At 39.9% G+C, this 23,692-nt stretch overlaps 2 protein-coding genes across 4 annotated transcripts in view; one reads left to right on the top strand and one right to left on the bottom strand.

Moving 5' to 3' along the window:
* Positions 1-16,229, top strand: part of scube3 (signal peptide, CUB domain, EGF-like 3) — a 113,731-nt gene extending 97,502 nt beyond the window's left edge. For both annotated transcript variants that reach the window (XM_008414203.3, XM_008414200.3), the window contains 14 exons: positions 2,033-2,149; positions 6,232-6,354; positions 7,646-7,762; positions 7,855-7,950; positions 8,090-8,206; positions 9,114-9,275; positions 9,352-9,555; positions 9,656-9,817; positions 9,906-10,073; positions 11,413-11,574; positions 11,669-11,866; positions 11,954-12,106; positions 12,863-12,942; positions 13,231-16,229. In XM_008414203.3, the coding sequence (XP_008412425.1) occupies positions 2,033-2,149; positions 6,232-6,354; positions 7,646-7,762; positions 7,855-7,950; positions 8,090-8,206; positions 9,114-9,275; positions 9,352-9,555; positions 9,656-9,817; positions 9,906-10,073; positions 11,413-11,574; positions 11,669-11,866; positions 11,954-12,106; positions 12,863-12,942; positions 13,231-13,383 (2,012 nt within the window). In that variant the 3' untranslated portion in view covers positions 13,384-16,229. The remainder of the gene's footprint in view (positions 1-2,032; positions 2,150-6,231; positions 6,355-7,645; positions 7,763-7,854; positions 7,951-8,089; positions 8,207-9,113; positions 9,276-9,351; positions 9,556-9,655; positions 9,818-9,905; positions 10,074-11,412; positions 11,575-11,668; positions 11,867-11,953; positions 12,107-12,862; positions 12,943-13,230) is intronic.
* On the bottom strand, positions 16,230-23,615 carry LOC103467639 (membrane cofactor protein-like). Of its 2 annotated transcripts, none has more exons than XM_008414205.3 (11): positions 23,466-23,614; positions 23,146-23,343; positions 22,051-22,150; positions 21,899-21,972; positions 20,712-20,918; positions 18,386-18,580; positions 17,755-17,851; positions 17,590-17,663; positions 17,326-17,502; positions 17,041-17,226; positions 16,230-16,416 (listed from the first exon to the last, which is right to left on the bottom strand). In XM_008414205.3, exons 1-11 carry the CDS (start codon positions 23,518-23,520, stop codon positions 16,400-16,402), a joined length of 1,380 nt encoding a protein of 459 aa, XP_008412427.1. In that variant the 5' UTR covers positions 23,521-23,614; the 3' UTR covers positions 16,230-16,399. The 2 variants fall into 2 exon arrangements, with proteins under 2 accessions (XP_008412427.1, XP_008412426.1); XM_008414204.2 differs by having other exon boundaries at positions 16,408-16,503; positions 23,466-23,615.
* Between the last annotated feature and the right edge of the window lie 77 nt (positions 23,616-23,692).

Below are 23,692 nucleotides of genomic sequence, written 5' to 3'. Positions count from 1 at the left end.
ACTCAGCTCAGTTCGTGGCGCCCACAAGGACACCTTACATCATCCTCCCTAGAGACACTCTACAGTTTGTTCTGAGGAATCCCTGGTCATTCCTAGGTTTGATGGGAAATGTGGTCCATTCAGAGTTCTCAGTCTGTCTCAGGGTTTCCCTGGAAAACCTCCAAAGAAGGCATTCAGAAGATTTTCTGATTTTATAATCCTTTTTGTTTCAAAGAAGCATTCTCAGACGCCCTTTCTTCAAAGGTAAATGTTTTCTAATGAGGCAACAATGAACCTGCCTCATTAGAAAACATTCATTGGTGTTTATTAGCTTTACATTACAGTTTTTTCCTCTGTATGGTACATAGTTGTCTTTGTACCAGTAAAGGCAGTTACGGTACTAGTAGCATTTCTCCATCCATTATCATTAACAAAAGCCATTTTTAGTTATTCAAGCTAAAAAGAAGCAAATAATGAGTGCAAGATCAAACTATACACCTACACTCAGTGTAATATCCTCCATATGTTTAACATGTTAATCCTGAATGCAGTGATTTTGCTGTAATTTGGATGGGTTCTGTTGCACTGATGCAGACATTTGCTTTCATTTGAAGTGTTGAGGTATAAAAATTAAACCTAGGGTTTAGTTTTTACACTAAACCTGGAGTGTAGCGTAAAAGCACTAAACTCTGGGTTAGTGTTTGTTGGTTTGTAAGTCAGGATGGAGCGTTCATGTGAAGCTCCCATCAATATCTCTCTTTTAAAGTCCTGATCCTCATATGATGGGATTTAAGAAGAAGGACGTCAAAACTCATGTTGTCTGGACGAAGAAAATGTCTTTGGAGTTCAAGCAAAATGTATTTATTTATTTTAATCAACCCCTTTTAAAAAACGATGAGACCTAGCCGAAAGCTAGAGTGAATGGAAACTTGTTTTTTGCAGCCTTGTAAATAAGAGTTGTAGCAATCGTCAACGCTCTGTACTTTGGGTTAATGCTAAACTATGTAATAATAAGTTACAGATTCACTTGTGGCGTCAATGTTGCAATAAGAAACCTTTTAAGGATAAACTCAGTCACGATGATTATTTTCCATTGGGATTTAGAGTAAAGTTTATCCTTAATTTGCCGAAAACAAACACTTTTTTGCAGCGCTGCACACAGTGTGTGCCAACAAGAAGAGCCATCAGGACTCCAGACGGCATCAGCAATCAGTAATGGCTCTCTGTGGTGTTGGAGTTCAGCAAGCCCATTAAAATAATTTACATTTTATGTAATTTTTTTTTACCTAAACTGCTTGTTAACCCATTAAATGAGATTAAAAAAATCTCTAATATCTTACTGCTTAGAGTACGTCTGTGTCAGCTTTGAACTTTCTAGTGATTACCCTGTATTTATGAGTTTGTGTTGGTCTGGTGTATAAACTGCTAGTTAGATGCACTGTAGTTTGTGGTTGTGACCTGACAAAATGTGGAAAAGTTCAGCGGGTATGAATACTTCTGCAGTTGCAGGGTAATACCTTTGTCATCTTGTTGATGACACCTGGGGCTATTTAAAAACCTAGAGGAGGTTCACTTTATAACAGATAAAAGCATGATATTCCTGGGAAAATCCAGGGAAACTTTAATAAACAAGCCAATTAGACATCACGGAAAGTTGTTGCAAACCCCTATTTTCTCCCAGCGTGTGCTGCCTGAGCTTGGCAAAGACTGACACTGACATTAAAGAAGAACTTCATCAGATGTCCTAATGGCATGCAGGCTTATGAGAGCCTACTGACAGGCAGGAAGATGCATTTCTGGCTGTGGGAAGGGGAAATCAGAAAAACAGAAACCACTGAAAGCTGCATTGTAGTCTACAATGGTACAAATGATACAACATTAAAGCACTTTTCATTTTTATTTGATGCTGGATTGACGCACCGATTCATCAACAGCCTAAAGTGTAGAAAAGGGAGAACAGAAGATATGATGTGAAGGTGGGACGGCAGGAGAACCAGATTCACCTGCTTTAAATCTTTTTTTTTTTGGTTGCTTTGTGTTTTTGTCTTTGCAGATATTGATGAATGCTCTTTCGACCGTGCCTGCGACCACTTCTGTGTCAACTCCGCTGGCAGCTTCCAGTGTCTCTGTAATAAAGGCTACGTCCTGTACGGCCTGGCCCACTGTGGAGGTGAGCCAACATGTCTGTCTGTCTGTCTGTCTGTCTGAGGGGAGGGGCAGATCTCCTGTCTGTCATCCTTTGTCTTCATCCCAAACAACCTTTTTTTTAATTCTTTCATGTCTAACAGAGAAAAAAAAGAATTATTCACATAAAGTATTAAGTATTTTTATAAGCTTTATACATAACTCCACTCCACTCACCTAGATGGAAAATCAAACTGAACCAAATTTTACCCAACCTTTTTGAAAACACTCATATGACAGAAGATTCAAACACTTGCCATCCACTGTCGATGCATTTTAACTATCTTGATGGTATCTCTCATTTTCCATCGCTGTCGTCAGGGTTGCATGTATAGCTTGCAGTTAAATTGTGTTTTATGAATACCTCAATCATATGAAATCAACACATTCTCCTTAACTTTCCTTCCTAATACTTTTTAATGCTCTGGTTTACAACCAAATGAAAGCCTTCAAAGTCATCTTCAGTCCTGACAGTGTCGTCCCACGCCTTTACGTCAGCGCCTGCAAACAGGAAAACCTTCTTTACACCAGAGTGATTCTGCAGTCTGAAATTAACACTCAGTTGATAGAATAGATGATCCTTTGGAGAGTCTGCAGAGATTATCTGGGGTCCACTAAGAATGCATCCTGATTGCCCGGGACGGTGGGCGAGTGTTCCCTAACTGTTTTGATTCTGCAGAAAATTTGTAGCAATTGTTTGGATTCTTTTTATTGTGGCATCAGAAATCTGGGTAGTTAAGGGTTCTTGAAGGAACCTTTTGTTTTTTGCAGCAGTGACAGTTTAGTCATGACATGGTTATCAGATACTCTGAAGCAGAACTGGTCATGCTACCCTCATGTCCGAGTTACATCCTTGTCAATCTTACGAAGGGTTGGCAGCGCTCCAAGCAGTTTTATGTAAAGATCTCACCGCCTCATCTGAGATACAATCTGCTTCCCAGGTTATAGTACATTTAAAGACAAAAACACAGAACCTCATTCACACACTTTGACACGTTTTATCCCTTGAAACCTTTTGCATGTTGCAGAACGTGTCACATACTGCAGAGTCTGATGACTTAACTTCCAAAGTCTTGACAGGCAACCCGGATGACAGAAAATCTATAAAGTAAATGGCACCTAGCTCTACGTCTGTGAGTCGAAAACTGCCTGCCAGGGAGCTACGAATTGAATTGAAACAGTACTTTTATCTCACATGGCTATTACCCTTCACGGGACAATTCATTGTCTTAGAAAGCTGACGCTGAAATGAGCCGAATCGGACATCACTAATGCATCACATTGATAAAACTTTAGCCCCACTGATGTTCTCTACAACTCAGGGAGAAGCACATCTATTCACAAAGTATGTTAAACATACATTCCTTTGCACTGATTTTTTTCAAAATTATTTTATTTCACTGAACACATATCGTTGTATTTATTAAATTCATTTAAATCTCCCCAAAAGTTGTGGATTCAGGTAAAAAAAAAAAAAAAAAAAAGACCAAAATACTTCAAAAACATAAAGGCCATGTTGTTTAAAGTTTAGTTTTTCAAGAGTTTGCCTTGCGATGAGAAAAAGTTTTCTCTGCATTCACACACAATGCTGTATCCAGGTTTTCAGGTTTATTGGGTTCCAGAGACGGGAAGCTGTATTAGCTGTCAGCTCCGGGAATAAATGCCCCTGAATTGGATTTGCGAGGCTTTTTTCTCACCTGATGGACGGCGATCAGGCCCCGCTGAGCTGCTGAGAGGAGTAAAGATGGTCTCAAGTAAATGGCTCTCCATACTATTGTTGAGCGAGCAGTTGATGAATGATTTCGCCTCGCTTTTCAGCGCTGCTGTCACAACTGTTAGATAACCCCCGAGATTTATGGTGCTCCCAGTTACACTTCTCTCATTCTTCCGCACAACTGAGGTTATGTTATTTCCTTTGTAATTCATGAGCCGGAATACGGCTGTGCAGGAGAGCGGCGATCTGTGTTTGCCGATAGCCGCCTTTAACGAAGCCAATTAGGTCAGTGGCCTTCTGTCAGCAAGTTTCCCTTTGCACAGCAGTTCAAGCTCAGACAGATTGGATGAAGAGAGAGGGCACATTTTTAAGCTTTGCCTCACATTCTTAACTGAATTTTGATTTTGGCTTTTTAAAAAAAAAATGTTAAATCCAAATCTCTTGATCTAAATCCTCCCATTGCTGTATATGATCTGTAATCCAGTAGATTTTCTGCCAGTATTGCCTTGTTCAATCATTGCTTTCTGAAGAAAAGCATCCCCACAGCATGACGCTGCCACCAGCAGCGTCCGGTGGAAAGTGCGTTAAAGTTGATGTGTGGCGTTAGTTTCCTGCCACACGTCCAGCTTTGAATGTCGTCCAAAATGCTCAGCTTGGCTCTTATCTGATTTGAACAGCTTCTTCCGCATGTTTGTTGTGTCACCTATAAGGCTTGTGGCAAACTTTTAATGGGGATTCTTATGGAGGCTTTGTGCTCCCCAGCCCTTAAGGGACTTACCAAGAGCACAACTAATAGCTGTCCTGTGGACAGATTCCCACCTGATATCTCCAGCTCCTTTCAGAGTTACGATTAACCTCACGGCTTCTTCTCTGATTAACGCTCCCTTTGCCTCTGCCTGTCGGCTTAGGTGGATAACCGTCACTTGTTTTGTTTGCAGTTTTTCTGTTTGCTTAGCGGTTTTTAAATGATGGATTAAACAGTGCTCGGTGAGACCAACAAAAGATTTGAGTACTGGTAATCCTGCTTAAAACCTCTCCATGTTGTTATCCCTGACCTGTCGAGTGTGTTCCTTGGTCTTTATTATGGTAATTGTTCTTTAACAAACTTTTACAGGACAACAGCATTTATACTGAGATGACATTACACACAGGTAGGCTCTGTTTACTAGTTAGGAGCTTCATTTTATTTAGATAAAGGGAGCTGAATGCAACACTTTAAAGCATAAAATCCCAATAAGATACATTGCTGTATGTGGTTGCAACATAACAGTTTGTGATTTTGCTTCGGCTTTGATTAGGATGTTTGGTTTTTAAAAAACACTTTTTTTAAGTTCTTGAGGTTTTTAATGAAAACGCACAGGGAAAACCTTTTGAAATTTAAATTCGATGACATTCTGATGAACTCACCCACTCATCCAGAAACTCCTATGCCTTACGCTTGGGTGTCTGAATGTCATTTTATCTTTCTTTTTAATTCGGGGATTTTTTTCCTCCCTTGGCTTGTCTCAGCACCGACAAACATGCACAGAGATCTGGAGAAATGTTAGAACGCAGCGTTTGAGGATAAAAGAAGTCTGGCGGATGAGCTCCTGTTCCATCAGATATCCATTAAAGGTCTTTGTCCTTTAAATTGAGTGCTTTGATGCAAAGGATGAACAGCACATCCCTCACTTCGTCTTCAAGCAGCTCTGCCTGTTGATGAAGTCATCATCTCCCTCAGAGAGCGAAGCAGCAACGCCTGCTGTTTTTATCTTTTCACAGTAAATAATTAAATGAGACAAGGAAGAGCTTTTCATATCAGCAAGCCAGATCATCAATCACGGCTATTATCTACGTCTGTTTCCTTATGTGCGCGCCACTTGTCCTGCTTAAAGAGCTTAGCCCTGCGAGCCGATTCTCTGTCTGGCCCCCGAATGCAGCCAGACTCCATCTGGATCCCGGGTGCTTTTTGCGGTTTTAGCTCAGCATGTGTTTGAAAAGGTGATTATAATTTACTGCTTACCGCACGTCTTCCTCCCCAAAGAGCCCTGAAAACTTCTGACCATGAAATTGAATGTGGGTGACATCAAAACAAGAATTCACTTCTGTTTACACGCAAACACATTAATCCGCCATGCATCCAAAACCAACAAGGAGAACTGAAGCAATCATAGAAGAACTCCTTACCACTGGAGAAAGCCTTACTTTGTACAAGATCTGCTGCTCTGGTGACATTATTTCCTAGTACTTCCCTTATTATTATTTTTTTCTTTCTTTAACTCTGCTCTTTTAACACTCAGTTGTGCCTTTAAGGTCAAATCTTTCATGCTTGTTCATAATTCATAAAATGTTTCTGTCACTGCGTTTTTTCGCAGATATTGATGAGTGCAGCATCAATCGTGGAGGCTGTAAATACGGCTGCATCAACACTCTGGGGAGCTATGAGTGTACCTGTCCGTCTGGATACAAGCTTCACTGGAACAAGAAGGATTGCATTGGTATGTGACAACAGTCCCCCCTAGTGGCTTCTTTAGGAGTGTGCGTGTGTGTGTGTGTGTGTGTGTGTGCCTACTGTTTAACCTAAAATTGTCCAACCCCAACAAAATACCCAAGCTACTAGTTTAAAAAGTTTGACACAACTGATATTATGAGTGGTTTCTCCAAATTGAAAGCAGAGAGACACTTTTAATGTCTACTGTTATTTCTAAGTTGCTCCTTCATATAAAGCATTTTTAGGACTTAGCAGAGAAACCTTTTGCTGTTGACACCTGCTTTAAATGGGATTATATATATATTCCTAAAATATATTGTTCCATAACTCAGGATTCAATATCTGAAATTGAATTATAGTCCTTAGTTTACCAGCTTTTTCAAATACCGTCTGCATCTTACATTTTTGAAAGCGTTTAAGTCAGGAAGCTATGATGGCCACTCATAGCTTCCTGACTTAAACATTTGCTTTTTTCTTCCACATACTTCAGGTTTCCGGTCTAAGATGAAGTAGAATCAGAGCATCACTGAGCCGCCACCATGCTTTGCTGTAGGCAGGGTGTTGTTTTCAGCATTTGCTTCCTTCCGTTGAGTTTTGACTTATTGCTGCACATAACAGCAGCCTTTTGGCTAATGTGAGCTGAAACTTCAGTGCATGCTACTGTCAAGTTTTTCTGCAGGTCATTGAAAGGTTTTTTTTCACCACCTGCTTCTTCTGCCACCAGGTGGCGCACCCACTGCTCATATGACAGTGAAACCTGTGAATTGTGCTCCCAGCTGAGTCTGTAGAAAAATCCAGGGCCTTTCCCATTTCTTTGCATTTGTTCCTTGTTTGTGTTTGTGAAAGACAATAATCTCTTTTCTGGATTTTTTTTCTGCACAATTCTCTTGACTTTGCATCTTTCTAGCATGCAATGAAATGTTCAACAGTTCAGGTGTTTGAAGTGTTTTATCTCAAGGACGTCTGATGTAACTACTGAAGCCTGTGATTTGCTGTATCTCCGTCTCTGAGTGTGGAGTGATTTACGAGAATATGAAGTATTCACTTCTGGGCACTGAATAACTGAAATTGCAAATATTCACCACACGATCTAGTGTTGACTTTGAATGCAATCCTTCTATTATGAGTTCTTTTGGCTAATTAAATGATTTTTGTGTAATTTGTTTATTGCAAACGCCTCAACAATTTTGCATTTTGCTGATAATCTGATATGCTGTGTGTGTCAGATAATTGTAGCTGCAACTGCCACAGCTGTTGTGCAGTTTTGGACGTTTACCTGTTAGCTTTCTCTCTTGCAGAGCTGGTGAAATGTCCTCCTGGACTTGTGGCACCGAAGGCCACCCTGACCTGCAGCAGGACGGGCAAAAAGGAGAGCTGTTCTCTTACCTGTGCTTCCAAGGCCTACTATCTGGCAGGTATATATCCCACCGAGTCAGGGCACAAACACAAAACGGCAAACTGGAGACATTTGATCAACAGTTCTTGCTCTGGCACACTCTCTTTCCAGGGACAAATAACAGCTACTCAGTCAGCTGCGGCATCCCGATTCTCACGGGCAAGCCCCCTGCAAGGATCAATTCCAGCATCATTCAAGGCTGCGTAGGTTTGTTATCTGTCGGTCTTTATTTAAAATCAAACCAAACCCATCTCATAAACTACAGCAGCTCTGGTTTCTGTCTGATTGCTGGTAGCAGCATGATGCTTCAGTGTCCTCCTACCCACCAGGCTGTGTTTGTCTGTAGAGACTTTGGCGCCTCCAGTGAAGCAGAAGGCTTCTTTCAAGATTAAAAATGCCAAATGCCACCTGCATCCAAAACTGACGGGCAAGACCGAGGACAGGGGACGGACACTGGGACCAGGTCAGTCTCCGTTAATGTCTGTTGTTCCGTTCTGATGGCTTTTCCAAACCGAGTGACACAAGAGTCCCGATTGGATGCTAAAATAAAGTTAATATCTGTAGCATTTTAAATCATATATGGTTTAAAATTATCTTGTGAAGATGTTCACCATTATAGTAGTTTTTTATTCCAAAAGGAGTCTTTCGCTTTGTACACATCTAATTGGTTCTTTTTGAAAATGAATATCTCAACCATTTCATAAAAAAAAAAAATTTACACACAGAAATAGGTTAAAGAAAAGAGTTCATCCACACTCACCAGAACTACTTTTAAATGTCAATTTGGAATCATGTCGAAGCAAGTATGTGGATTAATCGGCGCATTATTTGTCGCAGATTGTAATCCGCCGGACCCTAAATCTCCGTTTTCCCCTGTACACATGCAAACACAAAAACAGAGGTTTCTCAAATCCCCTCTTTGGTCAGAGTTTTTAAAGTGCATAAAATGGTTTTAGTTTTCCAGGATATCTGTCTCTGTATGGACTAGTCCTTGGAGTTCTGCTCCAGTGTGGGGTTGTCTCAGTTAAGTTGAGGCAGTCATACAAAACTTACAGCAAGATGCATTCTTGAAGAAAAAATATATGTTGACAAGTGTTTCAGTGTTGCTGAGAGGAATCTGCAAAAGCAGGTCACCTGACGAAGGCGGAACACAAACTGCAGCAGCCAATACCATCTCTCCTTCACAGTGAATACCATTTATAAAAGATGGAAGACCTACCGTAGATTGTTTTAGAGAAAAATGAAATGCGTTAGATTCCTCCGTTCCTTTCGTGATAAAGTTGTAACAAGTGTCAGAATTGTCTGATTGAACTTAAACTTAAATGGTGTGCAGTGCTTCTTCATGGTTTTTAATAACGTTGTCTCTGCAGGAGGGGGGCAGCCTTGCAGCAACTGCCAGGTAACATTTGTTAACCTTACATGTGACTCCTCCAAGAAAGCTAAAGGGCGACACGCTCGCAATCCCTCTAACAAAGGAGTAACGCGCATCACTTTGGAGCTGGAAGCTGAAGTCAAACCTGGAGACACGACAGGTAAGTCATCTATGTTGATCCTGTTGTCTCCGAGTCACAAAACGTTTTTAAATTGAAGTTTTTTTTTACTGACCAGGAAGCTGCAACCTCAGCTGTTTGCGGCAGCGCATGGAGAAGCAGGTGAAAACGTACATCAAGGCTCTGAAGAAGTCCATCAACCAAGAGCGCTTTCTGATCCGGGTTGCTGGTTTGGAGTATGAAGTGGCCCAAAAGCTTCCTCAGGCTGCACCCATTCAGGACCACTGTGCCCCAGGCTGGGAGCGGGTCAATGGCAGATGTGGTAAGTAGGACTGGACTAGTAAACTCAGTTAACTCTTTTTAATGCTGAGTCATCTCTCACCTGTGCTACTTTTTGACGTTTTTTTTTTTTTTTTCCCCAGTGATGTGCCTGCCAGGGTCCTACTACCACGGGGGACAGGAGCGCTGTGTCCAGTGTCCACCCGGGACTTTCCAGGAGAAAGAGGGCCAGCTGGCCTGTGACCTCTGCCCTGGCAGCGATGGACATGGGGCTGTGGGAGCACGAAACATCTCCTCTTGTGCAGGTGAATTAAACCGAGCATCCATCTCATCTCATGCAGCTCATAGAAATGTCCTAACAGCCATGTGCTGTGATCCTTAAATCAAACGCAGGCCAATGCCCGACTGGTTACTTCTCCAGCGATGGCTTCAAACCCTGCCAGCCGTGTCCTCAGGGCACCTACCAGCCAGATCTGGGAAGGACACTTTGTTTCCCCTGCGGTGGAGGCCTGAGCACGAAGCGGGAAGGTGCCAGCTCCTTTCATGACTGCGAAGTCAAAGGTCAGAGTTGTTTTGAAAAATATTTGATTTCACCGAATCACTAGTTTGACCCATTTTACCCTGAGACAAGCTTTGTAAACTAGTGCTACAATAGTTTTCAGAAGTATGCATACTTGTGAGAGTGTTACATTAAGTGCTCAGTGTGCAGCGGCAAACTGTTAATATGACATTTTTCTGGAGATTTCATGAGACAAAGTAGTTCATAATGGTGAAGCGAAAGTTAAAGAATACACACCATTTCAACAGTTGAAATTGTAAAAGAAATATAGCATGCATTCATGTAGCTGTCTGTACATGAAACAAATGTTGGAGAAGATGCTGTAATCTGTTTAAGTGTAAGATTTATGGCCTAAATCTGAAATGTGACGTGTGGATGACATCTCCTTATAGTGAAACATGGTGTTGGCAGCATCATGCTGTGAGGATCCCATGCTTTTCTACAGCCTACAGTGAAATGGTTTAGATGATTTTTATGTTAAAATGGTCAAAATTAAATCAAACATAGAATCTGTCACTAACCTAAAAGTTCATGTTAGACTGAGTTTGAGCTATTAAAGAAAGGAGCAACCTTCTTTTTCTTTATTCTTTTTTTAAGAGGGCTGAATACAAATTAATGACACATTTTCATATTTTTATGTGTAAAACAACTTAAAAAATGTTTAATATTTACCAAGACTGTCCACATTAACACATTAATTCATGCGATAAATGTAAACAGCTTAATGCCTCACTATGACAAAACTTAGATTAATCACATTACCTACAGTGATCTAAAAGCCTTTTTCCCACAGGCTGTGTCACAGCAGGGCGTGAAACAGTCTTGCACTGCAGTCAACGATGCAAATTCGCAAACACTAGTAAAAAGATGAGTGAGGAGAGCGAGACTGGATGTGCTCAGCGGCAAATTTCACCTTAAAAAGCACCTCGTTTGTTGAAGTTTGGATAAAACAAAGGTGGCATGCACATATGGAAATGCTGAATTATTCTCCCACCAAAGCACAACCAGTTTTAACTAACATTTTTTTTAATTAACGTTTGAAACAAAACGACGATTTAAAAGACAAAAACCTGGAAACCTGAGAATCTTCAGACATGTTTTGTTTGAGACAATTTAACACTTTTTTAAACAACTTCCACATTTACACTTCAAGCTTAGAAAGTTATAGTGATGAATTGTGATTAATCACAGTGCTAGTGATTAATCTGATGCATCTTTTAATCGATTGACAGCACAAATATTTACATTTCACCTCAATTTTTATGCAGCAACATAGAAACCACTTCTGTGCATAAACGAAGTTAATTAAACTAATGTTTGTTTTTTAACTCCACCCTGCAGTCCAGTGTTCTCCAGGTCATTACTACAACACCACCGTCCACCGCTGCATTCGCTGCCCAGTAGGGACCTATCAGACAGAGTTCAGGCAGAATTACTGCATCACCTGTCCAGGAAACACCACCACTGACTTTGATGGGGCTACAAGCGTCTCGCAGTGCAAAAGTGAGTTGGAACAGTAAGAACTAAAATCTTTTATTTATTTCCACCCCCGCCCCCAAGAGCCACAGTCTAACCTGGCCTGCTTTTGTCTGTCTAGACAGGCAATGTGGTGGTGAGATGGGCGAGCTAATGGGTTACATTGAGTCACCTAACTATCCTGGTAACTACCCTGCTAACGTGGAGTGTATTTGGAATATCAACCCACCAAGCAAGCGCAAGATCCTGATTGTGGTGCCGGAGATCTTCCTGCCCTCGGAGGATGAGTGCGGCGATGTTCTGGTCATGAGGAAGAACTGTGAGTTTTTTCTCTCTCTCTCTCTGGATTCATTAGAGCTGATAGAGGTCATAAATAATGAGGAAGGATTATCTGTGCTTGTGCAAGGGTCAGCAACATCCATCACCACCTACGAGACCTGTCAGACGTACGAGCGGCCCATCGCCTTCACAGCTCGCTCCAGACGTCTGTGGATAAACTTCAAGTCTAATGAGGCCAACAGCGCCAGAGGTTTCCAGATTCCTTATGTTACCTATGATGGTATGTAGCATCCGAGTTCACATTGGCAAACAGTTACTTCTGCAAAACGTCACATGCAGTTATCTTAGCCCTTGGAAAATTAGGGCTTAAAGTAATCTTTTATTTGGTTAGCATGTCTTTTTTCTGACTGGAAGCAACATTAACATTTTAGAGCAGCACAGTGAGAGTCCAGACTGAATCTAATAGTGAATCTGTGGAGAGAGTTAAAGATTAGGGTGATGGCAAGGAGGCCTTCCGACTTCAACGGTCATGACCAAAGATAAACTGTCAACATACCAGCGGAAATATGCGCAAAGTCAGCTAACGCTTATAATAACAGCTTCATTGCTGTAATGCCAATAAAGATTGAGAAGGATTTAGATAGATGTTACCAACTTTTTAAAATATCTAAAAAGACATATTTTACATTTTATAATTTTTCAGAGATACCTGTCTCATTTCCTGTCAGAAACAAACTTCTCAGTTGAGATTCAGTCATTTTAAATCTAATCTACCAGACCTATGAATAATTTAAACTCAATTAACTCAGTCCTCCTCTATCTCAACCACAGCTTGTGTTTTATTTCGTTCTCCATCTTTTGAGTTATTGTGTTGCTTCTATGGGCAGTGAGGTATTAAAATAGCATCAACTCAGGTACTTTACATATTAAATGTTTTAAATTACTTTAACTCTCGCATCTCGACTGAAAGAGACTCAGATTCCAGAATTGATTTCTGCAGATGGGTTGCATTGATGATCTTTTTTTTTTATTTCAGAGGACTATGAGCAGCTTGTAGAAGACATTGTGCGAGATGGAAGACTCTACGCCTCGGAAAACCATCAAGAAATCCTGAAGGTCTGTGAGGCATTTTTTAGATGTTAGTCGTTTGTTTGTCACATTTAGGATGATTTAGCTGAGCTGTGAGTTTTCATTAGCAGGGTTTTAATCCCAAACGAAACTGCCTTCTGTGAGCTGTCTGCGGAGTAAAGGGGGGTTGGAAGTAACACACATTCTACGCTTTTCAGCTGTGTTTCTGTAAAAATGATTTCCATTATAACAATTATCTCAATTATGAGGGGGTTTTTAATTGATTAATGCAGAAATGATGTTTGACACCTGATTGTTGTGTTTGTTTCTCTGCAGGATAAAAAACTGATTAAGACTCTTTTCGATGTGCTGGCCAACCCAAACCACTACTTTAAGTACACCACTCGGGAGTCCAACGAGATGCTTCCACGCTCCTTCATCCGTCTCATAAGCAGCAAAGTGTCAGCGTTCCTGCGGCCATACAAGTAAAAGCCTGCAGCTGCAGAGAAGAGGTACCGGATTGCGACACCCACCCCACCGGCCCACACCTTCTCCCTGCTCCTCTCCCGACATTCCCTGCCAACCTTTTAGGCCACAACTCTTCCAGGACTTCTTAACACAAAACCCTACGAGACACTTCACTCAGCAGACCTGAGAAATGCCCGACATGTCGTAACCCCCGTTTGCTCTTTAGGTTTATTCTGTCTGTCTACCAGGTCTGTATTCCTGCGCGCTAGCATTTAGTAGGAATGTTGAGTATCTGAGTGGTTTCTGTTGTGTTGTGCAATGGAGCCACGTATAAGGAAGAAGAAAAAAAACAAAAAAAAAAGCTTATTTCAGACAGTAGGAGTGTTGTTTCGTGTGTGCGGTTTGAGCCTGATAGAGCTTGTTATTGTGTTTGCTCCAGTTCCTTACCATTAAGTGTGACTGTTTGTGTTGTGTAAAAGTGTTGTGCAACTCTGGTGCCATCGTTGGTGTCTGAGCGCTGTCCTCCAGGAGGAGCGGTCGCTTGAATCCTGAGTTTTCCAGCTCCTTTGAAGCCCGGCTGTGTTTTTGAGCTCTTAGAGCCTTTTCCAACTGTTAAAACAGTTCAACCGTGTTTTGCTCCGTCTGTTTAGACTGTTACCCGTGTTTCCCAACCTCCGGGTTATTCCTTCTGGTCATTTTTTTTTTTTTTTTTTTTTTGTTGTTGTTGTTCCAAACCAACTGCAAAGCAAACACAAAAGTGTGGTTTGTCATTCCACGGAACCCAGCGGACATTCGGGAGATAAATGATCGTGAGAGGTGGGATGATGTGATGTCTGGTGGAAACATGTTTCAGAGAGTGAGAGTAATGTCTCTGTGGGACATTATGTTTGCTGCTTCTTTTTAAAAAGGTCACTTTAATTCTCATTGTCTCATTGTCTTTCTCATGTACTCTTCATACTAATATTCTGTAGGGTTTAAAAAAAGGGAAGCTCAGAATCCATAATAGTTCTGTTTCTTTTACAAGCATTAAGTTGATAATCTCTCATTACTCGTCTGTGGATTTACGAATTAATTTTGTTTTTGTTTTTGGTCTTGTAAATAGTGAGATTAATCTAGACGAGGGTTGAACTCTTTAATCCTGATTTTTTTAGGTCCAGTACACTTCTTCCCAGATCCAGTCGCTTCTCCGCCCCTGAGGTCCTGCTAGTCTCAAATCCAAAGACACTCAACACCCCCAACTCAGTCTGTGTCCTGTCCCAATGAAGACAGCTCTTCCAAAGACCGCTCAGATCGGGCAGCTCAAGTAGTTTCCTGCACTAAATTTGGAACTAATTTTTTTTTATTAAAGTGCAATGAAAAAAGAAAAAAACAAAATGGTTCCGCTCAGTTGCGACCCACACGGAAATTTAAAAAATGTGTTTTGGGCTGTGGTCTTGTTGAGACTATTAATCATCTATTAATACTATTATCATCAATTCATCATAGGCAGAAATTATTTAGGCATAAATGCAAAAAAAAAGTTAAAATAGCTAAATGTGGAAAAAAGTAAGAATTTGGTTTGTACAGTGAAACTAATTTTAAGAGCAACGAAACAGGGTAAAAATTATTTAAGTATTGAGAAAATCTAACACTTCTGACTTGTATAAGCCTCAGCCAGAATTAATGTTCGAGGAAATCTTCTTATTTGCCTTTTAAATGATATTTTACAAAAGATTTGTCTGGTATTGGACACAGGATTCCTACACATATTTATCTCAAAATGCCATACTTTTCCAGACCAAATTTTTAATTCTTTGTTGGTTCAATTTTAAAGTATGTTGCCTGAAAAAAAACATGGATGAATAAACATACTGAGTTGAATACCACTGTCAAATTGATGGGGGATAAAGTCTGAAAATACACATTTTTAGACCTGACAAATATTTTCCATTCAATTCCAGATGTTTTTCCAGATTGTGTGGGAACCCTGTGTGTACAAAAACATCATTGTCGCCTCAAAAAAAAAATAAAAATCACCTTTTGACACAGATTAATTGGTGTGGTGAGTTTGGGGTAAATGTCACTTTTTTTTGACCAGTCACTTCCTGAGCTCCTTCCAGTGGGAAAATTTTAGCCCAAGATTTAGTCAGCATCACTTTAAACAACCTAGGAACAATGAATGAATGAATGGTTAGTCAACACGGGACCCTAAAAATCCACTGACCTGGACATTAATAAAGAGAAAGAAAACTTGCCCTCCTGTATGTATGTATTTTTTCCCCATTTTTTTGTAAATAAAAATTTGTTTGTTAGGACACTATATCCCATGGACCATACTGGATTAAACAAAGGGAATACGCCCTCACTGTCAAATCTGAGGGTATCGTTGGGTCAGACCTCTTATATCAGTTTATAATTCTTTCTATACACATTTCACTTATACTTCAGACAGAATATTCTCTTATTTTGGTGCGCTCATGTGACCCACATGCACACTCTCCTTCCTACCAGAAAGACCTTCTTTCCTGCATCCTGTTATTGTTGTTGTTGGTTTTTATTGAGGTGTTGCCTTTTAAAGCAATAGTTTGCTATGATGTATTGGAGTTTGATAATGATATTTGCACTTGAAATGTTATTGCTCATGTAAAGAAATGTCTGGTTTTTGTATTGTCTTTTCAAATGAATGCAATTTGTGTTCCTTTTTTTTTTCTTGTAGCTTGTTTGTTCATAAGATGCTCACTCACCGTTTAGTCTATAGAGATGATACATTATCAGCAGTTTGGAGAAAAAAAGGTGGAAAAAAACAACTTTGTACAGAGGGGAATCAAACAGGTTTACACTTGTTACTGCCCAAGACACTTATTAAAAATAAACATACTGTACTTCAATTTCCTTCTCGACGTATTTAATGTGTTTGTAATGATTGTACACAGGAGCAAAAATATTAAACAGTGCATTATTAAAGGTCGATTTTTAACAGTGATTATGTTAAAGGTATTGATAAATGAGTGTGTGAAAATTGGATTAAATATTATAAGATCAGACTTTTGCCAGCAGATTAGCCCCTCCTCATTCCTGGAATATAAAACAAGATTGATGGCATTACTTACAAATGTTCCAAAACCTGTTGTAGTAACGTTGCATCTGAATAAGTTAGAATATCTGAAAAAATAAATAAATAAATACTGTAGTTGTAAAGTCAAGAGTCAAACGGAAAGATTCATTACACACAGAGAGAAATGTCAAGATGTCATCTCTGTTTTGTTGCATGTGGTGCACTTCTAATTATCATCCAATATGTAGATTCTCAGATTTGCTCTTATATGAATATTAAGAGGAAGATGAGACGCCAAAGCCAATGATGCAAACGGGTAAAAAGCTCTTATTAAAGCCACCTGGACTTCCTTAAAACCTCAGCAGAACAGACTGACCATCTTCATGCTTCTCTGTTGATGCAGTAATTCATTCAGTGGGACTTAAAAGTTCTCTTTACATGGGTAATCTTGGTCTAAAAATGTGGTTTATTTGCTATAATTCAAAGTTTACATAAATAAATGCTTGAAATATATTAGTCTGTGTGTAATGAATCGTTATCAGTTTCACTTTTTCAGATTGCATTAACAAAATATTTACTTTAGTTTTGCTGAACTTTATTTTATGCATATTAGTTTTTCATGCCACAGAGAAGAGAGTACTTACTGGGAAGACATTTTGGAAGCCTCTGCAACCATTGGCCCTCACTGCCACAGGTGATGTGTGCTGGCCCAGTAAAAGTATAGCCAGACTTGCATTTAAACGAACTGATGGTCTCCATGGGGCGATACGTTTTCTTGTGAGAGTTAATCCAGAAGGCGTTGGGAACATTTGGTGACTGACATCTTATAGCTGTGAAGACAAAAGAGATTTTGTAATTTTATCTATAAGGAGTGGGGCATAAACTGCAGATGGTTGCCTAAAACTCGTTGACGGATCATGATCAACGACCTTTGCATTGTGGAGGAGGTGAGCTCCATGTCCCATTGTCGGTGCACCAGATCTCCCTCGATCCCACCAGGCTCCCCACTGGGCACCAATAGCGAATCACATTCCTGAATGTGTATGGCGGCTCCTGGACATTTCTCCTCTGAGCGTTCGTCTCTGTTGGCTCTTGACACTCGACAGCTGCAGGGTGTGCAAGAGCTCTGAGATGACTCCAAGTATCAGCAAATAGAGAGGTACCAAATGGACAGGCGAGTTAGCAGACCTCACCTTCACAGACAGGAGGACGACCGTCCCAGCCGTTGCTCATGCAATACCTGGTGGCCCGACCTACGAGTATAAACCTGGTGAGAGATCAATCAAAAAGTCAATTCCTATAGTGTAAAGAACAATGGGAGAAAAGGAAACACCATATCGAGGGACTGTTTGTCTCACCCCTCATTACACACAGCTGTGGCTGTGTCTCCAAACTCTACGCCAGTGTAGGTGAACTGTCCGTTTGAAATTTCTCCAGCGTGGCCACACAGCTTTCCTTTTTACACAAAACAATGCAGTAATGTTACGAAGGGTGAATGAGTGAACCTTTTCACATTTAACCTCAATGCAACAAATAGCAATGTGTGTTTGTCTGATTTAAGAGGTATGATAACGACAAACTTGCTGATTGTTTTTGTTTTTTTCCAGGATCATTTTAAAGTAAAGACGAGGTTCAAAATTTAAGAGCTTATATATGTCAATCAAGCAGTTAACCAGCAACATAATGATCCTAAAAATATCTTCGGATTTATAAATCATAAGCACAAATTTGCGAACTGAAATACTATAAATATTCAGTTACTTTTTTCTCCCAAACAGTTATAAATACTTTCATGAATTTCAAAAACGAGTCTTTAGGAACATTTGAAAAGCTTTCATGAGGAGTCACTCTCTTTTTTATGAAAAGCTTTCATGAGGAGTCACTCTCTTTTTTACAACTTTATGTGATTATTTAGTACTTTAAGTATTCTGGAAGCATACATAAGACTTGGGGAAATATGGCTTGGATGTTAAATGTAAACTTTCCTACGTTCACATCTTAGCTTCAGAGGCGTCCATTTTCCATTGTCACATGTGCGAATCCTGCTGCCACCCATTGGAGTATGTCCCACATCACAGCTGTAGTAGACTTTGTCACCAGAAGAAAACGAGGTCATCGTGATGTACTTGTCAGCAAGGTTGGCGTTGGAGCCGCTGACAATGAGTGGTGCATCACATCCACCTGCTGTGTATTTCAAAAAGAGGTGAAAAGTTCATGTCATGGGAAAAAAAAAAAAAAATCATCTAACGTATTGCATGCCAGCACAAAACAAAACCTGATCTAGTCTTTACCAGTGTGGCCGTTTAAAAATCAAGTGTATGAAAAGACAATGGATGGAAAAGTGATCATCGGTGATCGTCTATAAAAATAGACGTTTTGGAAGACCTTGGAAAGAATATGAAATGTTAAATTACAAGGGACAGCAGCTTCAGAAAGAACAAGAAGGACTTCTTTGGAAGGCTTCCCATAATAAAATGTTTTTTTGTTTGTCTTTTTTTTTATTAACTTATTCTGTAAAAACTTTTCTTGGCACATGAGACCAAGGAGTGATGTCGGGCAAAAACCGGAGACATATGAGAAAAAACACCATAATTCATAACGTGCATGAATACAAGCGCATTATGTATTCATGATGTGGGCTTGTTCTGCTGCTGCAGCCGGGGTCCCAAGCCCAGCACACCTGCATAAGAGACCGCATTACCACATTAGCATTCATCTATTTGCGATAGAAGACGGCCAATTACCCATTTATTTAAGCCAGATGAGCAGCAGCAGGGAGACATGGAGGACAGTGAAACATGTGGACCAGGTTTAGATTCTTCAGGAATCACTGAGTAAACCATGTACAACTCAGCAGAAGTATTGTAGAGTTAAATCCAAGTCAGACTTTATGGTATTAGGAAAACAGTTAATGGTGACGATAATGTTGAAAAAAGCCATGTGAATGTCAGCTGCATTTAATCCACAATTTCCTGCATTCACAAAAATCCATGTCAGGTTTTTGTATCACAGGCAGTGAAAGTCCACCAGTTGGTCACCCTATTGTAAAAACATTGTTTTCATACATTCAAATTGTAATACAGCTGTGCAGTTCACTTCCATAGCAACCGGTGTACACCATGCTTCTACATACATTTCTGAAAGATTGGGTCAGGAGCTTAGTCGATTCCAGCATTGTACTTTGATAAAAAATCCACCTGTGCAGTAAGGCCATCCATCAAATTTCCTTACCGCTGCACACTTCACAGACAACTGTTAGTGGTGATATGACAAAGTAGACGCAACTCGGAGTGACAGCAATTCATCAACAAAGTGATGAGCCTCGTAAAACCTCAGAGCTGGAACAGCGGATGCTGAGTTGTACAGTGAGCAGCACCCCTCGATTTTCTGCAGAGTCAGATCTTCAGATTAAATACAGCACAGTGCATAGAAAGCTTCATGCTGAGGGTGTTCATAGTTAAGCAGCTGCATCAAGTCTTACGTAACAAAATTCAATATGTTGGAGGCAACAGTGTGAAATATGTCGCCCCTGGACTCTATAGCAGCAGACATGTTCTAAGAGCGACAAGTCATGCTTATCTGACAATCCAGTGGATAAGTATGGATTCACCACTTGCCAGAACAGGACTTTCCTGACTGCTCTGTGTCAACAGTAAGGTTGGGACACTAGGGATTATGGTGTGGAGCTGCCTGTCAGGAACTGGGTTTGGCACCTCAGTACCAGGAAAAGGAACGCCTAGAACTCCAGCATTCCAAGACATTTTGGACAACATCATCGCTCAACTTTGCGAGAACAGTCAGAGGGTGGACAAGCAAGTTTGATGTGGAAGGGCTTGATTGGCCAGGTCAAAGTCCTGACCTCAACGAAGATGAATTAAATTGAAACTGGGAACAAGGCCTTTTTGTCCTAACACACTTCTAGAAAAATGGTCAAAAGTTTCCATAAACACATTCCTAAACCTTATGGAAAGACTTTCCAGAATAGTTGAAGCTAGTATAGATGTAAAGGGTGGGCTGACACATTGATCTTACAATGACAAATTCAATTTGATACACCCGCGTACAATAAAAATAAATAATGACAGTGAGAAATAATGTTTTTGTACACTTGAGAATAGATTTAAACGATTTTGGATCCTGGGAAAACCATTTCATTGATATCATGCCCCTATGAAAACACAAGAATTTAAATATTTACGATTTTCCCCCCCAACGATAAATTGTAGGAGCAGATCTTTCAGATAAAAAGGGATGGATGATGGCCAATTACTAAAACAGATTATATGACTGCCTAAGAAATATTATATGTGCTGACCTGGCCTTGCATCAGGGGACAGTAAACACTGAGGGAGTCTCGGCTGCCACTGGCCATCGGACCCACAGGTTGTCTGCTGTGCTCCATCCAACTGGAAACCAGTGCTACAGGTGATGTTCACGGTGTCTCCAACATGGTGAACTGAAACCTCTCTGCCACTCTTCACTGAGTTGTTCACCACCGGACTGGAGCAGGTCATTTCTTTCTCTGGTGAGACAATTGAACTGGTTATTAATCTCAGCAAAGAAGGAAGCACGGAAGTTTTTATTATGTAAACTTTAAAGCAAATCGTGTTTTTAACATGTTAAATATATATTACGTAATGAGACTTGTCCTATGACTGATTAATGAACCCTGTGGGGCGTATCCAAAGACGTTCAACAGCAGATATGTCTTTTCCAGCCGTGGAAAGATGATATTCTTGTTCATTTATCTTTGTAACTTAATCCAACATTTGTAATAGTCAACAAGAGTCTCAGTTTTTAAAAGGTTTTCTTCAAAGATTTCCCTTTATTTAGCTCCAAATATCTTCAGATCAACTATGACTCACTTCCCTATCTCTGCAAAAAAAAAAAAGATTATGCTGCCACCATGCGTCACCATGGCAACGGTAATGGCAATGTGCACCTGCAATAAAGCAATTGGTGCCACTGGATTTCCTTTATAGGCCTCAGAATAAGTGGGGATAAATCTAAATGCACTTCATACTTTTCAGATTTTTATTTATAAAAAAAAAACTAAACAATGTATCTATTTTCTTCTACTTCACATAAGATCTTTTAAGATATACTGAAGTGAGTGGTTGTAACATGGAAAAATGGATTCATGTGAATACGTATTAAGGGATTTTGTTTTATAGGTTTGAGTTTTTAGTTTTTAGTGGCAACTGCTCACTTCAGATGGTAAATGAGTGCGGTGGAAACAGTGGTATAATGATCTCTTCAATAACACGCCTTATTCAGCACAAGACATATATGATTAAATCAAAAATGACTAACTGATGAGCTCTTACAAAGATGGGAAATACGCACAAAACAATTAGGGGATTAGATGAGCTGATGTCACTTCTTGTCATATTAAAGCTTCGGTTGTGTCATAATTCCCACCCATACCAAGTTGCTTTTCATCCTGTTGCAATTGCAGGGAGTCACTTCATAATCGTGGAATTTAAACACGCAGTCGCCTACCTTCACATGATGGGAATTCACCAGTCCACCCAAACCTCTTGCATATCATGTAGTTCTTTCCCTTCAGCATGTATCTGTAAGCATGGAGATACAGTTTAATATACGCCACAATGTTTACATGTATTACAAAAGTTGTTTCAGGCAAAGCTTACCCCTCGTTGCATTCGGCATAAACTTTCTCCCCAACGTACGTCTGACCTTCATAGCGGAAGTGTCCATTGGGGAGATCACCGGCGTTGCCACATGATATCTCTGTCAGAAGTTGGTATGAGGAACAACGAAAAGGTGAGGATGGAAATCCCAAGACTGAGTTAGGGACAAAAATAAATAAATCTAATTCATAGCACCAATGAACTTAGCAAAAGGTAAGGGGTTGATCTCCAAATAAGCATTGAAAATGACAGTACCATCCAGTGCAAAAAGTATTTGTAATCCTTGAAAGTTTTGATCAATGTTACAATGATACACTTCAATCTATTTTATTGGGATTTTATACCCCAACCTCACACAAAGTGGTACATATTTGTTGAAAGTAAAATGTAACTTTTTTAAGGGTGCCAGAGAAAAGAAGGCCAAATACAACACATGCCACACTTCCAATTTTTTAAAAAAAAATATATTTTTTTTTTGTTTTCATTTCATTCCTAAAGAGAGAAAAATATTGTACCTTGCTAAAGTACATCATGTAAACTTCATGGAAAAGTAAGTATTTTTTTCAATCGTCTAAACATAATATGGAAGTTGGTTCTTACGGTCATACTCAAGCTGACGTATGGGTTCTGATTAGGCTAAATATTCAGATTAAGGTTACATTTTAAACATAATATTTAAGCAAGTATTACACTTTTCAATAAGCCCATATTTATATATTAAAAAATATAAATTTAGGCTTTTATTGATGTAATATTCTAATGTAAAATGTGTTTTCATTGGCAGATAATCATTCTAATTAATGGAAATAAATGCTTGAAAACATCAGCCTGTGTGTAATTACTGCACATAGCGTATTTCACTTCGTGAATTAAGTTACTGAAATGAATGAACTTTTCCATAATATTCCAATCCACTGAATAAGACTAAATTGATTAAAGACAAAACAAAAAAAGAACGTTTCCTCCAATGCTCAGCAGAGGGCGAAAAAGCGCTTATAAAATTGGTCCAAAATCGAATTTTAATTCTTTTAATAACCATTTAATCCTGTTAATTCATTTTAAAAAAAGCAAAGCTCGGTTATTTGTCACTCTTACTGTCGCATTTTAGAGTCAGTCGGCTCCACTTTCCATTCCAACACTCCACAGATCTGCTCCCGCTGGATGGAGTGAAGTCCTCGGCGCAGCCGTAGTAAACCTTCTCCCCGCTGCTGAACTTCTGTCTGGATGTGAATTTCTTATCCAGTCGGGTGTGCGGGTACTTCAGCGGAGCGGAACACTTCTGTGCCACCTGAGCTGTTAATTTTAGTCCATGAAAAAATAAATGATATTTAATGTGAAATCTCTAACAGACAGACGGACGCACGCTAATGAGTTTAAACATATTAATTTATCTTTTTTTTTTTTTTTTTTTTTACCTGTTGCTAAAAAGGCAAACGATAAAATCACAATGGTCCCTGCGGCGGCCCTCATGGTTGTTCTCCTGCACAAGAAGAGGTTATGAAGAGCAAATACCAGATGGAGTGATTTATAGAAGGCTGGCACAGCCCTGCTGAGGGCAGAGCTTCCAGAGAAAAACAAATCTGATACAAGGAGACAGTGGGAAGGAAGCAAGGCAAGGACAAAACGTCAACAATTGGAATAT

Source organism: Poecilia reticulata, chromosome 7 (assembly GCF_904066995.2).
Source record: "Poecilia reticulata chromosome 7, P_reticulata-male-v2, whole genome shotgun sequence".
Lineage (NCBI taxonomy): Eukaryota > Metazoa > Chordata > Actinopteri > Cyprinodontiformes > Poeciliidae > Poecilia > Poecilia reticulata.
The sequence above is the reverse complement of the archived record's forward strand: the minus strand, read 5'-3'. Positions and strand labels throughout refer to the sequence as shown.

Excerpts from the sequence above, each read along its gene's own strand:
- LOC103467639 (XM_008414204.2), bottom strand. The coding sequence starts at position 23,520 with ATGAGGGCCGCCGCAGGGACCATTGTGATTTTATCGTTTGCCTTTTTA. Across the intron at positions 23,344-23,465 it reads GTTTGCCTTTTTAGCAACAG|CTCAGGTGGCACAGAAGTGT; the intron begins GTAAAAAAAAAA and ends TAAAATTAACAG. Across the intron at positions 22,151-23,145 it reads ACTGACTCTAAAATGCGACA|AGATATCATGTGGCAACGCC; the intron begins GTAAGAGTGACA and ends AACTTCTGACAG.